Genomic DNA, 14,797 nt, shown 5'->3' with positions numbered 1-14,797 from the left:
TTTACTAAACTCAACCAAACAAGAATGACATAAGGTCCACCTATGGGGCACATCATTCTTTATTATATGGCACACTGCTGGTGGAGTTATGGCACAGATCTGGTCGAGTTGCGGCTAAGAAGATGTGGACTAGATCTGGGCCGGGGGACACTTTCTTAGGTAGACTGCATTTATTTATTTATTTAGAAATTAGATATCATTTATTAAAATGATTTTACTCTTTGTATAAATACCATGCACTGTGCTGTGTTTTATCTTTTCTGTTTTTCCTGTTTGCCCCTGTAAAGCTGCTTTGAAACAATACACATTGTGAAAAGCGCTATATAAATAAACTTGAAACTTGAATTAAGTGGGCCACAGGTTAGCAGTTTTTCTGGGCCAGATAAGCACCAAAGGAAATGTGCTGACTGGGGCTTGTTTACTATAAACCTCTGTAGCACCAGTGCTTTGTGCAAAACAAAGTTAAGGTACAGCCCTGACACTAATTGTAATCACTGCTTGCCCTTATTGTCTAGCAATTGGCCGCAGCGCACACTAGGTAAAATGCTTATAACCAAACTTAACCATTCAGGATCCAAATCAATTATATTGACACTGCAAATGGAATATCATTTTTTATCTTCGGACAAGTAATACTTGGACAAGTGAATGACAAATGTAATTGTCCGAAGGACAACCAAATGACAAACGTAAGATGCTGCCTCGGGAACTCTTATAGTGGTTCATCTGTTGGAGGAGCAGTGCATATTGACTTCAAAAAATATAATATAAAAAACCTGAGACCACCTGTTAAGTTAGGTACCAAAAACTGCCTTTATATCATAGAAACTATGACCAATTGCGTATAAATAACACGCGCTGTGCATTATCGTATAATATGGACGCCAAATTGGGATTTTGCGTGCATAAATACGCCTTTTTTTGCGTGCATATGATACGCCAATTAGCGTGTTTGCATATTAGACAGCAATTTGTCACATTACCCTGTCCCCTAACCCAAACCCTAAACCTAACAGTATTATTTTAATTATTTCAGTGTTTCCTCTTCCTGTACGTTTTAAAATGGCTGCTCTCCACCCAGGTACAAGCAAACATTGGCGTATCATATGCACGCAAAATAGCAATTTGGCGTACGTATTAGACGATAATGCAACAGCGTGTTATTTATACGCAATTGGGTGCGATCGGGTTGACACTAGTAAATTGATGTTCTGGGATTTTCCGAGAGAGAATGGTCATTTACGTTAAAACCTAAGAGGGAAGAAAATACCATGTGAATGAAACTGTTAGGTTTAAGTATATTTATATATCACATTGTATGTATATATTTTATTTATGTAGGGCCCTTTTTCCATAATGCAAAGGCCAGTCACGGTTTTTATGATAAGGATTATAGCCTACAGCAGCCATCCAAAATAGGCGGACCGCGGTCCGGATCTGGACCTTTGCTTCGTTCCATCCGGACCGCGAGACATATCCTAATAAGTCATTTAAAACTTTTGACTGGTTGGTTATATTGACAACGGAGAATCACATGCGCTCTCTGGAACATTCATGTAATTGATCTGTTGTCCGCTATATCCTCTAATATCTTTATTTAGCGCCAAACGCTCTTCATTTGAACCCTTTCGGTTGCACGCGCGCTGCTACTCTCCCGCCAAAGAAGCGCCGCATGAAGAGCAGCAAACACGTGTTTATTTTAACAACACTAGTGCAGACACGCAGAGCAGGTAAATGGACACACAACAGTAATCAATGTGCAGCAAATATTAAAGCATCTGCATCCATCAATCTGTTTAATGTTTGCTTTATGTCTCCAAGCTTTCAGCCTGATTTGTGTTATTTTATTGACCATAACGTTTTTATCTACATTTAGCATTAGCCTAGCATGATTGGTCAGCATGTAAACATTTGTGACGCTGTGAAAACCCAGGCTAAAGTCTCATAAACAAATTGATAATTATACAACAAGCATCAAAGATTAATTTCAAGCATTAATTTCTTTAAGATTTTGGTATTATTCAGTCAATATTTAAAATATTGTTATTTTTCACAGAATATTCTGTAGGATGATTTTATGAAGGACATTTGCTGGGTTTTCCCAAGCATGTTCACATTTTGTAATGAACAACATTACACAAATTATTTAATGATAGAAGTAGTTCTGGTATGAAAGTGAAAATGGCATGAAAGGCTAATTTAGTAAGTAACTTTGTTTTCTGTTCATGAATTTAACTGTTACATAGCATTTTAATGGTTACATTACATTTGTTGTTTGCATGTTGTCTGTAGTTGTATGATTTACAAATATTAATTATCAGACTTCTAAGAGGGCATTCCCCTGAATCCACAGAGCCTTATAAATACATATATCAAATATAAAATAAAAGTCCTGATAAAAGATCATATCTTTAATACAGTATATCCAAATGGGCTACATTGATTGAATATTTATTTATTTAAAAACAACATACAGACCTCCGTTTGGAAGAAAATATAAAGACCGAACCTCTTGGAACTTTTAATTGAAAACCCCTGGCCTACAGCACTATGACTTATCATATATTTAGATTAATATTATAAAAAATATGAAAGCATATTGCAAACTGTCTTTCAAACGTAACAATTTTAAACAGCGTCTGTAGCTAAACAAACATGCTTATAAATACCGGCGTACATGGACCGTTTTTTTGCTCTTCAAGTAAGTTAGATATGATTCGAAACATTAGCATGGCAGGTGGGCTTTTTATTTCTGTGTTGTGAAGACAAAAAGATGAAAAGTAATCAAAGATGCTTGGACATTTTTATGTCAGTATTGTTTTTGAGGAATTAGGCTGAAATATTTTTCCAGATAGAATGACTCTAAAAGCATGTCTGAACCAGCTGTAAAAGAAGGCATATATCATAGGGTTACATGTGGAATTGTAGTACCCGACCCAAAAGAACAAATCAAACAACAGTGGTGGGACAGAGTATCCAATGAAGGGATCAATAATATTACAAAGGAAAAAGGGAATCCAGAAGGTCAGAAACACACCCATGATGATCGCTAAAGTCTTAGTGGCCTTTCCTTCTTTTTTAAATTGACTGTTAGTGCTCTGGATGGCCTTCACTTGCCTTTGAGCTACGTGCAATATTTTCATGTACATGCAGAGCATAACAAATGCGGGAATGTAAAAGCAAATCATTGACATTATTATAGCTGCTTCTTTACTTTGAAACATCATGCATCCTCCATCACAGTCAATATTCTCATAGTAAAAATCTTCGATGCCGAGAATATTAAGCTCCAGAAATATAATGCTGAAGGCCAAAGCAGCTGAAACAGTCCAGCAAATGATAATCATGACCAGAGTAGCAAGTGAAGTCATTTTACTGTGATATTGTAGAGGGTGACATATGGCGTAATATCTGTCTAAAGCAATAACACAGAGATTGAGAATTGAAGCAGTGCACAATGTCACATCGAGACTGCTGTGTATTTTACAGATCAGATCTCCCAGATACCAGCAGGTCTCGATCGAGCGCAGCATGCTGGGCGGCATCACGACTCCTCCTACAAGCAGATCGGCTACAGCCAGAGACAGGATGAGGTAGTTGGTTGGTGTGTGTAGCTGTTTAAAGTGAATGACCGTAATGATCACCAACAGGTTTCCTATGATGGTGACAATTGAGCACAAACTGAAAACAACGTAGAGCAATATTCGGGTTTCCAGGGGGTAGACAAGCTTCTGGCAAGAGCTGTTACTGAACTCAAAACAGAGAAATGGCTTTTCCGAAGTTCCATTGTGGCTGATGTTGATTTTGATGTCCATTAACAGAATTCAGAGGAGATGTCCTGTTGGGAACAAGGTTTGAAGTTAAGAGTTTAACAAACACAATCCAGTTTCGTCCTCTCTGAGTTTACATGTTAAAGGTTTGGTGTGTTTGAATACAGCATGCATTCTGGAGTATATGTTGTATCAATAACTAAAATAGAATTTACCATAAAGCATGTTATGCTTTTTTAAATCACATTATTGCCCATGGGATATTAGATCTAAATTTATAATATATATAATTACTTATTCAAAATATTTTCATTTACATATTTTCCAGCAGTTTATGTATATCCCTGTCTCTCATACGCTCTTACCTTTCCCTCCACAAAGCAGTGAAGTTAAGGGAGTACAGAGCCCACATTTATAGCCCAATAGTTTCATAGCAACCATGGTAACCTCCTTAATAGTCATAATAATATTTGTTTTAATGCACTCACAGGTTAGAATAAACCATCCAAGTTTCAGGTGTACATCACCAAAATTACACAACTTAAGACTTATATTTTAGTCATGCTTTTTGGATTAAAAAATAAGCTAAAAAGCAAACAACAAGCTTTCAGGGAAAGTGGCTTTTATGTGAACATAAATAAATACATATCAAAGAACAAGCTTACAGCGCACGTACTACAGTTTAACCCGTTATTGATATTTTGTTAATCCTCTATTGTATTAATATTTAGTCATTCTCCTGGGTCTTTACTAAATAAGCTTTTCATGCATGTCGTATATAATTTTTTGCCGAGCCTGCATAAATTCTTAAGCTTTTTAAAGCTTAAATTAATGCATTTAAATATATTTTTTTAAATGTGTATGAGGAGTCTGTGGGTGCAACAGTGCTTCATTTGCAGATTTTGTGCAAACTTGTGGAGCTTTGCCAGCTTTAGTTTGTCCTTTTATTTAAAAAAAAAACAAATAGGGAACAGACTGTTATGCATCGTGGGTACAATGACCAGAAGGTGCAAATATGGCATAGCTGCAGGATGCACAGCCCTGCTGATGCACCTTTGGTCTTGTTTTTGTAATTTAAAAATATTCTTATGGTAGTACGGTATTTTGGGTTGTGGATATGTGTAATTCATTTTGTATTGGTGTATCATTGAGTTTAAAAAAATCTTAGTTCAGCAAATATGATAAAAACAGACAATATACGCCAATGGAATGTTATTTTTTCTTATATAGTTTTTTTAAATGTATATATACTTGAGAGATTAATCAATTTTGTGAATCAGTGTTAAGTGGTGCAGTGTTTGTATTTATGTTTAATATTGTTTGATTGTGAAATAATTGAATATTTTCAATAAAAAATGGCGTGGTGGTGATCTGGGTAAATTCTGGGAGAATTCTGGCCTCTGGTCTATCAGCTACATGTGGTTCATATAAGGGCCGTCAGTCCTTTACTAAACTCAACCAATCAAGAATGAGATAAGGTCCACCAATGGGCCACATCATTCTTTATTATATGGCACACTGCTAGTGGAATTATGGGACAGATCTGGTCGAGTTGTGGTTAAGAAGATGTGGACTAGATCTGGGCCGGGGAACATTTTCTTAAGTGGGCCACAGGTCAGCAGATTTTCTGGGCCAGATCTGCACCAAAGGAAATTTGCTGACTGGGGCTTGTTTACTATAAACCTCTGTAGCACCAGTGCTTTGTGCAAAAAAAATGAAGGTACAGCCCTGACACTAATTATAATCACTGCTTGCCCTTATTCTCTAGCAATTGGCCGCACACACATTAGGTTAAATGCTTATAAGCAAACTTGACCATTCAGGATCCAAATCAATTATATTGACACTGCAAAAGTAATATAAATTTTTATTTTCGGACAAGTAATACTTGGACAAGTGAATGACAAATGTACTTGTCCGAAGGACAAACAAATGACAACGCTTAACGTAAAGCCCTACTTATTGCTCAAAATTGAGGCATAAAAGTAATCAAGCAGCATTGTTAGTTTAAAGATACAGTACATACATACTTACATATAACAATATTAATAAATATCATGCTTGTATTAAAATCAATATAATAGAAATGCTTGGCGGCCTCACTAGCTTCTGTCTGTCTAAGAAGAGCATTTCCTAGACTCCACTCACTTATCAGAGCTGCTGCCTCAGGAACTCTTATAGTGGTTCATCTGTTGGAGGAGCAGTGCATATTGACTTCAAAAGATATAATATAAAAAACCTGAGACCAGCTGTTAAGTTGGGTACCAAAAACTGCCTTTATATCAAAGAAACTATTAACACACTAGTAAATTGATGTTCTGGGATTTTCCGAGAGAGAATGGTCATTTACGTTAAAACCAAAGAGAGAAGGAAATACCGTGTGAGTGAAACTGTCAGGTTTAAGTATATTTATATATCACATTGTATGTATATATTTTGTTTATGTAGGGCCCTTTTTCCATAATGCAAAGGCCAGTCAAGGTATTTATGATAAGGATTACTATATCCTACAGCAGTCATCAAAAATTGCAGACCGCGTTCTGGATCTGGACCTTTGCTTCGTTCCATCCGGACCGCGAGACATATCCTAATAAGTCATTTAAAACTTTTGACTGGTTGGTTATATTGACAACGGAGAATCACATGCGCTCTCATGTTCAATGTTTGCTTTATGTCTCCAACCTTTCAACCAGATTTGTGTTATTTATTGATCATAACATTTTTATCTACATTTAGCATTAGCCTAGCATGATTGGTCAGCATGTAAACATTTGTGACGCTATGAAAACCCAGGCTAAAGTCCCATAATCAAATTGATAATTAGACAACAAGCATCAAAGATTAATTTTAAGCATTAATTTCTCTAAGATTTTGGTATTTCAGTCAATATTTAGGATATTGTTATTTTTCACAGAATATTCTGTAGGATGATTTTATGAAGGACATTTGCTGGGTTTTCCCAAGCATGTTCACATTTTGTAATGAACAACATTACACAAATTATTTAATGATAAAAGTAGTTCTGGTATGAAAGTGAAAATGGCATGAAAGGCTAATTTAGTAAGTAACTTTGTTTTCTGTTCATGTATTTAACTGTTAAATAGCATTTTAATGGTTACATTACATTTGCTGTTTGCATGTTGTCTGTAGTTGTATGATTTACAAATATTAATTATCAGACTTCTAAGAGGGCATTCCCCTGAATCCACAGAGCCTTATAAATACATATATCAAATATAAAATAAAAGCCTGATAAAAGATCATATCTTTAATACAGTATATCCAACCGGGCTATATTGATTAAATATTTATTTATTTAAAAACAACATACAGACCTCCGTTTGGAAGAAAATATAAAGACCGAACCTCTTGGAACTTTCAATTGAAAACCCCTGGCCTACAGCACTATGACTTATCATATATTTAGATTAATATTATAAAAAATATGAAAGCATATGGCAAACTGTCTTTCAAGCGTAACACTTTTAAACAGCATCTGTAGCTAAACAAACATGCTTATAAATACCGGCGTACATGGACCGTTTTTTTGCTCTTCAAGTAAGTTAGAAATGATTCGAAACATAAACATGGCAGGTGGGCTTTTTATTTCTGTGTTGTGAAGACAAAAAGTTGAAAAGTAAACAAAGATTCCTGGAAATTTTTACGTCAGTATTGTTTTTGAGGAATTAGTCTGAAATATTCTTCCAGATAGAATGACTCTAAAAGCATGTCTGAACCAGCTGTAAAAGAAGGCATATATCATAGGGTTACATGTGGAATTGTAGTACCCGACCCAAAAGAACAAATCAAACAAAAGTGGTGGTACAGAGTATCCAATGAAGGGATCAATAATATTACAAAAGAAAAAGGGAATCCAGAAGGTCAGAAACACACCCATGATGATCGCTAAAGTCTTAGTGGCCTTTCCTTCTTTTTTAAATTGACTGTTAGTGCTCTGGATGGCCTTCACTTGCCTTTGAGCTACGTGCAATATTTTCATGTATATGGAGAGCATAACAAATGCGGGAATGTAAAAGCAAATCATTGAAATTATTGTAGCTGCTTCTTTACTTTGAAACATCATGCATCCTCCATCACAGTCAATATTCTCATAGTAAAAATCTTCGATGCCGAGAATATTAAGCTCCAGAAATATCATGCTGAAGGCCAAAGCAGCCGAAACAGTCCAGCAAATGATAATCATGACCAGAGTAGCAAGTGAAGTCATTTTACTGTGATATTGTAGAGGGTGACATATGGCGTAATATCTGTCTAGAGCAATAATACAGAGATTGAGAATTGAAGCAGTGCACAATGTCACATCGAGACTGCTGTGTATTTTACAGATCAGATCTCCCAGATACCAGCAGGTCTCAATCGAGCGCAGCATGCTGGGCGGCATCACGACTCCTCCTACAAGCAGATCGGCTACAGCCAGAGACAGGATGAGGTAGTTGGTTGGTGTGTGTAGCTGTTTAAAGTGAATGACCGTAATGATCACCAACAGGTTTCCTATGATGGTGACAATTGAGCACAAACTGAAAATAACGTAGAGCAATATTCGGGTTTCCAGGGGGTAGACAAGCTTCTGGCAAGAGCTGTTACTGAACTCAAAACAAAGAAAAGGCTTTTCCGAAGGTCCATTGTGGCTGATGTTGATTTTGATGTCCATTAACGGAATTCAGAGGAGATGTCCTGTTGGGAACAAGGTTTGAAGTTAAGAGTTTAACAAACACAATCCAGTTTCGTCCTCTCTGAGTTTACATGTTAAAGGTTTGGTGTGTTTGAATACAGCATGTATTCTGGAGTATATGTTGTATCAATAAGTAAAATAGAATTTACCATGAAACATGTTATGCTTTTTAAATCACATTATTGCCCATGAATTGTGAAGCAAATATGATATTAGATCTACATTTAAAATATATATAATAACTTATTCAAAATATTTGCATTTACATATTTTCCAGCAGTTTATGTATATCCCTGTCTCTCATACGCTCTTACCTTTCCCTCCACAAAGCAGTGAAGTTAAGGGAGTAGAGAGCCCACATTTATAACCCAATAGTTTCATAGCAACCATGGTAACCTCCTTAATAGTAATAATAATATTCCCTTTAATGCCCTCACAGGTCAGAATAAACCATCCAAGTTTCAGGTGTACATCACCAAAATTACACAACTTTAGACTCATATTTTAGTCATACTTTTTGGATTTAAAAAAATGGCTATAAAGCAAACAACAAGCTTTCAGGGAAAGTGGCTTTTATGTGAACATAAATAAATACATATCAAAGAACAAGCTTACAGCGCACATACTACAGTTTCACCCGTTATTGATATTTTGTTAATCCTCTATTGTATTAATATTTAGTCATTCTCCAGGGTCTTTACTAAATAAGCTTTTCATGCATGTCGTATGTAATTTTTGGCCAAGCCTGCTTAAATTCTTAAATCTTTTTAAAGCTTAAATGAATGTATTTAAATAACTTTTTTCAATGTGTATGAGGAGTCTGTGGGTGCAACAGTGCTTCATTTGCAGATTTTGTGCAAACTTGTGGAGCTTTGTCAGCTTTAGTTCATCCTTTTATTAAAAAACAAATAGGGAACAGACGGTTATGCATCGTGGGTACAATGACCAGAAGGTGCAAATATGGCATAGCTGCAGGATGCACAGCTCTGCTGATGCACCTTTGGTCTCTTTTTGTAAGTTAAAAATATTCTTATGGTAATACGGTACTTTGGGTTGTGGATATGTGTAATTCATTTTGTATTGGTGTATCATTGAGTTTAAAAAAATCTTAGTTCAGCAAATATGATGAAAGCAGACAATATACGCCAAAGGAATGTTATTTTTTCTTATATAGTTTTTTTAAATGTATATATACTTGAGAGATTAATCAATTTTGTGAATCAGTGTTAAGTGGTGCAGTGTTTGTGTTTATGTTTAATATTGTTTGATTGTGAAATAATTTAATATTTTAAATAAAAAAGAATTCTGGCCTCTGGTCTATCAGCTACATGTGGTTCATATAAGGGCCGTCAGTCCTTTACTAAACTCAACCAATCAAGAATGAGATAAGGTCCACCAATAGGCCACATCATTCTTTATTATATGGCAGACTGCAAGTGGAATTATGGGACAGATCTGGTCGAGTTGTGGTTAAGAAGATGTGGACTAGATCTGGGCCGGGGGAACACTTTCTTAAGTGTGCCACAGGTCAGCCGTGTTTTCTGGGCCAGATCTGCACCAAAGGAAATTTGTTGACTGGGGCTTGTTTACTATAAACCTCAGTAGCACCAGTGCTTTGTGCAGAACAAAGTTGTACAGCCCTGACACTATTTATTATCACTGCTTTCCCTTATTCTCTAGCAATTGGCCGCACACACATTAGGTTAAATGCTTATAAGCAAACTTGACCATTCAGGATCCAAATCAATTATATTGACACTGCAAATGGAATATAGATTTTTATCTTCGGACAAGTAATACTTGGACAAGTGAATGACAAATGTACTTGTCCGAAGGACAAACAAATGACAACGCTTAACGTAAAGCCCTACTTATTGCTCAAAATGGAGGCATAAAAGTAATCAAGCAGCATTGTTAGTTTAAAGATACAGTACATACTTACTTACGTATAGCAATATTAATAAATATCATGCTTGTATTAAAATCAATATAATAGAAATGCTTGGCGGCCTCACTAGCTTCTGTCTGTCTAAGAACAGCATTTCCTAGACTCCACTCACTTATCAGAGCTGCTGCCTCAGGAACTCTTATAGTGGTTCATCTGTTGGAGGAGCAGTGCATATTGACTTCAAAACATACAATAAAAAAACCTGAGACCAAACCTGAGACAAATCCATGCAAAGACGCGATAGACCTACTTGCGGCGCGAATCGAGCGAATGAGTCGAATTGCGCGAATGATGAGGCGGCGCGAATTGCGCGAATCACACGAGTTGAAAAATCTCGTTATCGCCCCCTACAGTCTAATTAAGATAGGTATACATCCGCGCTAAATTATCAAGGTGAAAGTCATCATAGCTTGCGTAGTATAGACCCAGCTCCCAACCCAACTGTGAGTTTAGATTAACGGCGACATTTGTTTATCGCCCGATAAGAGTCTCGGCCCACCAGTAATGTATATATTTTGTTTATGTAGGGCCCTTTTTCCATAATGCAAAGACCTGTCATGATAAGGATTACTATTGCCTACAGCAGTTATCCAAAATAGGCGGACTTCGATCCGGATCTGGACCTTTGCTATGTTCCATCCGGACCGCGAGACATAGCCTAACAAGTCATTTAAAACTTTTGACTGGTTGGTTATATTGACAACGGAGAATCACATGCGCTCTCTGGAACATTCATGTAATTGATCTGTTGTCCGCTATATCCTTTAATATCTTTATTTAGCGCCAAACGCTCTTCACTTGAACCCTTTCGGTTGCACGCGCGCTGCTACTCTCCCGCCAAAGAAGCGCCGCATGAAGAGCAGCAATCACGTGTTTATTTTAACAACACTAGTGCAGACACGCAGAGCAGGTAAATGGACACACAACAGTAATCAAAGTGCAGCAAATATTAAAGCTTTTGCATCCTTCAGTCTGTTTAATGTTTGCTTTATGTCTCCAACCTTTCCACCAGATTTGTGTTATTTTATTGACCATAACGTTTTTATCTACATTTAGCATTAGCCTAGCATGATTGGTCAGCATGTAAACATTTGTGACGCTGTGAAAGCCCAGGCTAAAGTCTCATAATCAAATTGATAATTAGACAACAAGCATCAAAGATTAATTTCAAGCATTAATTTCTTTTAGGATTTTGGTATATTTCAGTCAATATTTAAGATATTGTTATTTTTCACAGAATTTTCTGTAGGATGATTTTATGAAGGACATTTGCTGGGTTTTCACAAGCATGTTCACATTTTGTAATGAACAACATTACACAAATTATTTAATTATAGAAGTAGTTCTGGTATGAAAGTAAAAATGGCATGAAAGGTTAATTTAGTAAGTTACTTCATGATTTTAATTATTATATAGCATTTTAATGGTTACATTACTTTTGCTGTTTTCATGTTGTCTGTAGTTGTATTATTTACAAATATTAATTATCAGACTTCTAAGAGGGCATTCCCCTGAATCCACAGAACCTTATAAATACATATATCAAATATGAAATAAAAGGCCTGATAAAAGATCATGTCTTTAACACAGTATATCCAACTGGGCTACATTGATTAAATATTTATTTATTTAAAAAAACATACAGACCTCCGTTTGGAAGAAAATATAAAGACCGAACCTCTTGGAACTTTTAATTGAAAACCCCTGGCCTACAGCACTATGACTTATCATATATTTAGATTAATATTATAAAAAATATGATAGCATATTGCAAACTGTCTTTCAAACGTAACACTTTTAAACAGCGTCTGTAGCTAAACAAACATGCTCATAAATACCGGCGTACATGGACCGTTTTTTTGCTCTTCAAGTAAGTTAGAAATGATTTGAAACATAAACATGGCAGATGGACTTTATTTCTGTGTTGTGAAGACAAAAAGATGAAAAGTAATCAAAGATGCTTGGACATTTTTATGTCAGTATTGTTTTTGAGGAATTAGTCTGAAATATTTTTCCAGATAGAATGACTCTAAAAGCATGTCTGAACCAGCTGTAAAAGAAAGCATATATCATAGGGTTACATGTGGAATTGTAGTACCCGACCCAAAAGAACAAATCAAACAAAAGTGGTGGGACAGAGTATCCAATGAAGGGATCAATAATATTACAAAGGAAAAAGGGAATCCAGAAGGTCAGAAACACAACAATGATGATCGCTAAAGTCTTAGTGGCCTTTCCTTCTTTTTTAAATTGACTGTTAGTGCTCTGGATGGCCTGCATTTGCCTTTGAGCTACGTTAATATTTTCATGTACATGCAGATCATGACAAATGCAGGAATGTAAAAGCAGATCAATGACATTATTATAGCTCCTTCTTTACTTTGAAACAGCATGCATCCTCCATCACAGTCAATATTCTCATAGTAAAAATCTTCGATGCCGAGAATATTAAGCTCCAGAAATATCATGCCGAATCCCAAAGCAGCCGAAACAGTCCAGCAAATGATAATCATGACCAGAGTAGCAAGTGAAGTCATTTTACTGTGATATTGTAGAGGGTGACATATGGCGTAATATCTGTCTAGAGCAATAATACAGAGATTGAGAATTGAAGCAGTGCACAATGTCATATCGAGACTGCTGTGTATTTTACAGATCAGATCTCCTAGATACCAGCAGGTCTCGATCGAGCGCAGCATGCTGGGCGGCATCACGACTCCTCCTACAAGCAGATCGGCTACAGCCAGAGACAGGATGAGGTAGTTGGTTGGTGTGTGTAGCTGTTTAAAGTGAATGACCGTAATGATCACCAACAGGTTTCCTATGATGGTGACAATTGAGCACAAACTGAAAACCACGTAGAGCAATATTCGGGTTTCCAGGGGGTAGACAAGCTTCTGGCAAGAGCTGTTACTGAACTCAAAACAAAGAAAAGGCTTTTCCGAAGTTCCATTGTGGCTGATGTTGATTTTGATGTCCATTAACGGAATTCAGAGGAGATGTCCTGTTGGGAACAAGGTTTGAAGTTAAGAGTTAACAAACACAATCCAGTTTCGTCCTCTCTGAGTTTACATGTTAAAGATTCTGTGTGTTTGAATACAGCATGTATTCTGGAGTATATGTTGTATCAATAAGAAAAATAGAATTTACCATAAAGCATGTTATGCTTTTTAAATCACATTATTAACCATGAATTGTGAAGCAAATATGATATTTAATCTACATTTCAAATATATATAATAACTTATTCAAATATTTTCATGGACATTTCAAGCAGTTTATGTATATCCCTGTCTCTCATACGCTCTTACCTTTCCCTCCACAAAGCAGTGAAGTCTATGGAGTAGAGAGCCCACATTTATAGCCCAATAGTTTCATAGCAACCATGGTAACCTCCTTAATAGTAATAATAATATTCGCTTTAATGCCCTCACAGGTCAGAATAAACTATCAAAGTTTACAGTGTATATTACCAAAAAGACACAACTTTAGTCTTATTAGACTTTAGACTTTTATTTTAGACGTTTTTTGGGGTTTAAAAATATTTGGCAAAAAGGCTAACAACAAGCTTTCAGGGAAAAGGGCTTTTTTCTGAACATAAATAAATACATATCAACGAACAAACCTACAGCGCAAATACTACAGTTTAACCCGTCATTGATATTTTGTTAATCCTCTTTTGTAATAATATTTCATAGTCATTCTCCAGGGTCTTGACTTAATAAGCTTTTTATGCATGTCATATAAACATTTTTGCCAAGCCTCCTTAAATTCTTACAGCTTTTTAAAGCTTAAATTAATGTAATTAAATCATGTTTTTTAATGTGTATGAGGAGTCTGTGGGTGCATTAGTGCATTATTTGCAAATTTTGTGCAAACTTGTGGAGCTTTGCCAGCTTTAGTTCGTGCTTTTATTAAAAAAAGGAAATAGGGAACAGACTGTAAAGCATTGTGGGTACAATGACCAGAAGGTGCAAATTTGGCATAGCTGCAGGATGCACAGCCTTGCTGATGCACCTTTGGTCTTTTGGGTTGTGGATATGTGAAATTCCTTTTGTTTTTTATTGTGCATTCCAAGTAATAACAACTAAAAAATGCTAACTAACACTATAAACCTAATAAAAACATAACACAATAAAAAGCATGATGTAATATACGGAGTTATATCTTCTTGCAAATTAACTCTTCACTTCTTTTCAAAAGAAAGAGATATTTAGCACCGAAAATAAAAACATAATTAAAATTGAGTTAATATGAATCCTTATGCGGAAAAAAAGAACCCAGACACAGCACTGGTTTATACAGAGGGGCTCTGAATAAAATACACAGCACTTATTTATACAGGCATGAAACAGTTTCTTAAAACAAAGTTTCAATTTTCTTAAA

The 14,797-nt window shown here is 35.9% G+C and overlaps 2 protein-coding genes and 1 pseudogene across 2 annotated transcripts; all 3 read right to left on the bottom strand.

Annotated features, from left to right (window-relative positions):
* Positions 1 to 2,804: 2,804 nt before the first annotated feature.
* LOC130433981 (trace amine-associated receptor 1-like) lies at positions 2,805 to 3,815 on the bottom strand. Its single transcript, XM_056763791.1, has 2 exons — positions 3,488 to 3,815; positions 2,805 to 3,415 (listed from the first exon to the last, which is right to left on the bottom strand). The coding sequence occupies exons 1-2, from the start codon at positions 3,813 to 3,815 to the stop codon at positions 2,805 to 2,807; spliced, it is 939 nt and encodes a 312-aa protein (XP_056619769.1).
* Positions 3,816 to 7,431: 3,616 nt separating this feature from the next.
* Positions 7,432 to 8,507, bottom strand: LOC130433980 (trace amine-associated receptor 1-like). The gene is made up of 2 exons (XM_056763789.1): positions 8,115 to 8,507; positions 7,432 to 8,042 (listed from the first exon to the last, which is right to left on the bottom strand). Exons 1-2 carry the CDS (start codon positions 8,440 to 8,442, stop codon positions 7,432 to 7,434), a joined length of 939 nt encoding a protein of 312 aa, XP_056619767.1. The 5' UTR covers positions 8,443 to 8,507.
* A 3,875-nt stretch (positions 8,508 to 12,382) lies between these two features.
* LOC130433979 (trace amine-associated receptor 1-like) lies at positions 12,383 to 13,392 on the bottom strand (annotated as a pseudogene).
* Between the last annotated feature and the right edge of the window lie 1,405 nt (positions 13,393 to 14,797).

This window comes from Triplophysa dalaica, chromosome 13 (genome assembly GCF_015846415.1).
Source record: "Triplophysa dalaica isolate WHDGS20190420 chromosome 13, ASM1584641v1, whole genome shotgun sequence".
In the NCBI taxonomy this organism is placed as follows: domain Eukaryota; kingdom Metazoa; phylum Chordata; class Actinopteri; order Cypriniformes; family Nemacheilidae; genus Triplophysa; species Triplophysa dalaica.
This window is presented reverse-complemented; position numbering and strand designations above follow the sequence as displayed.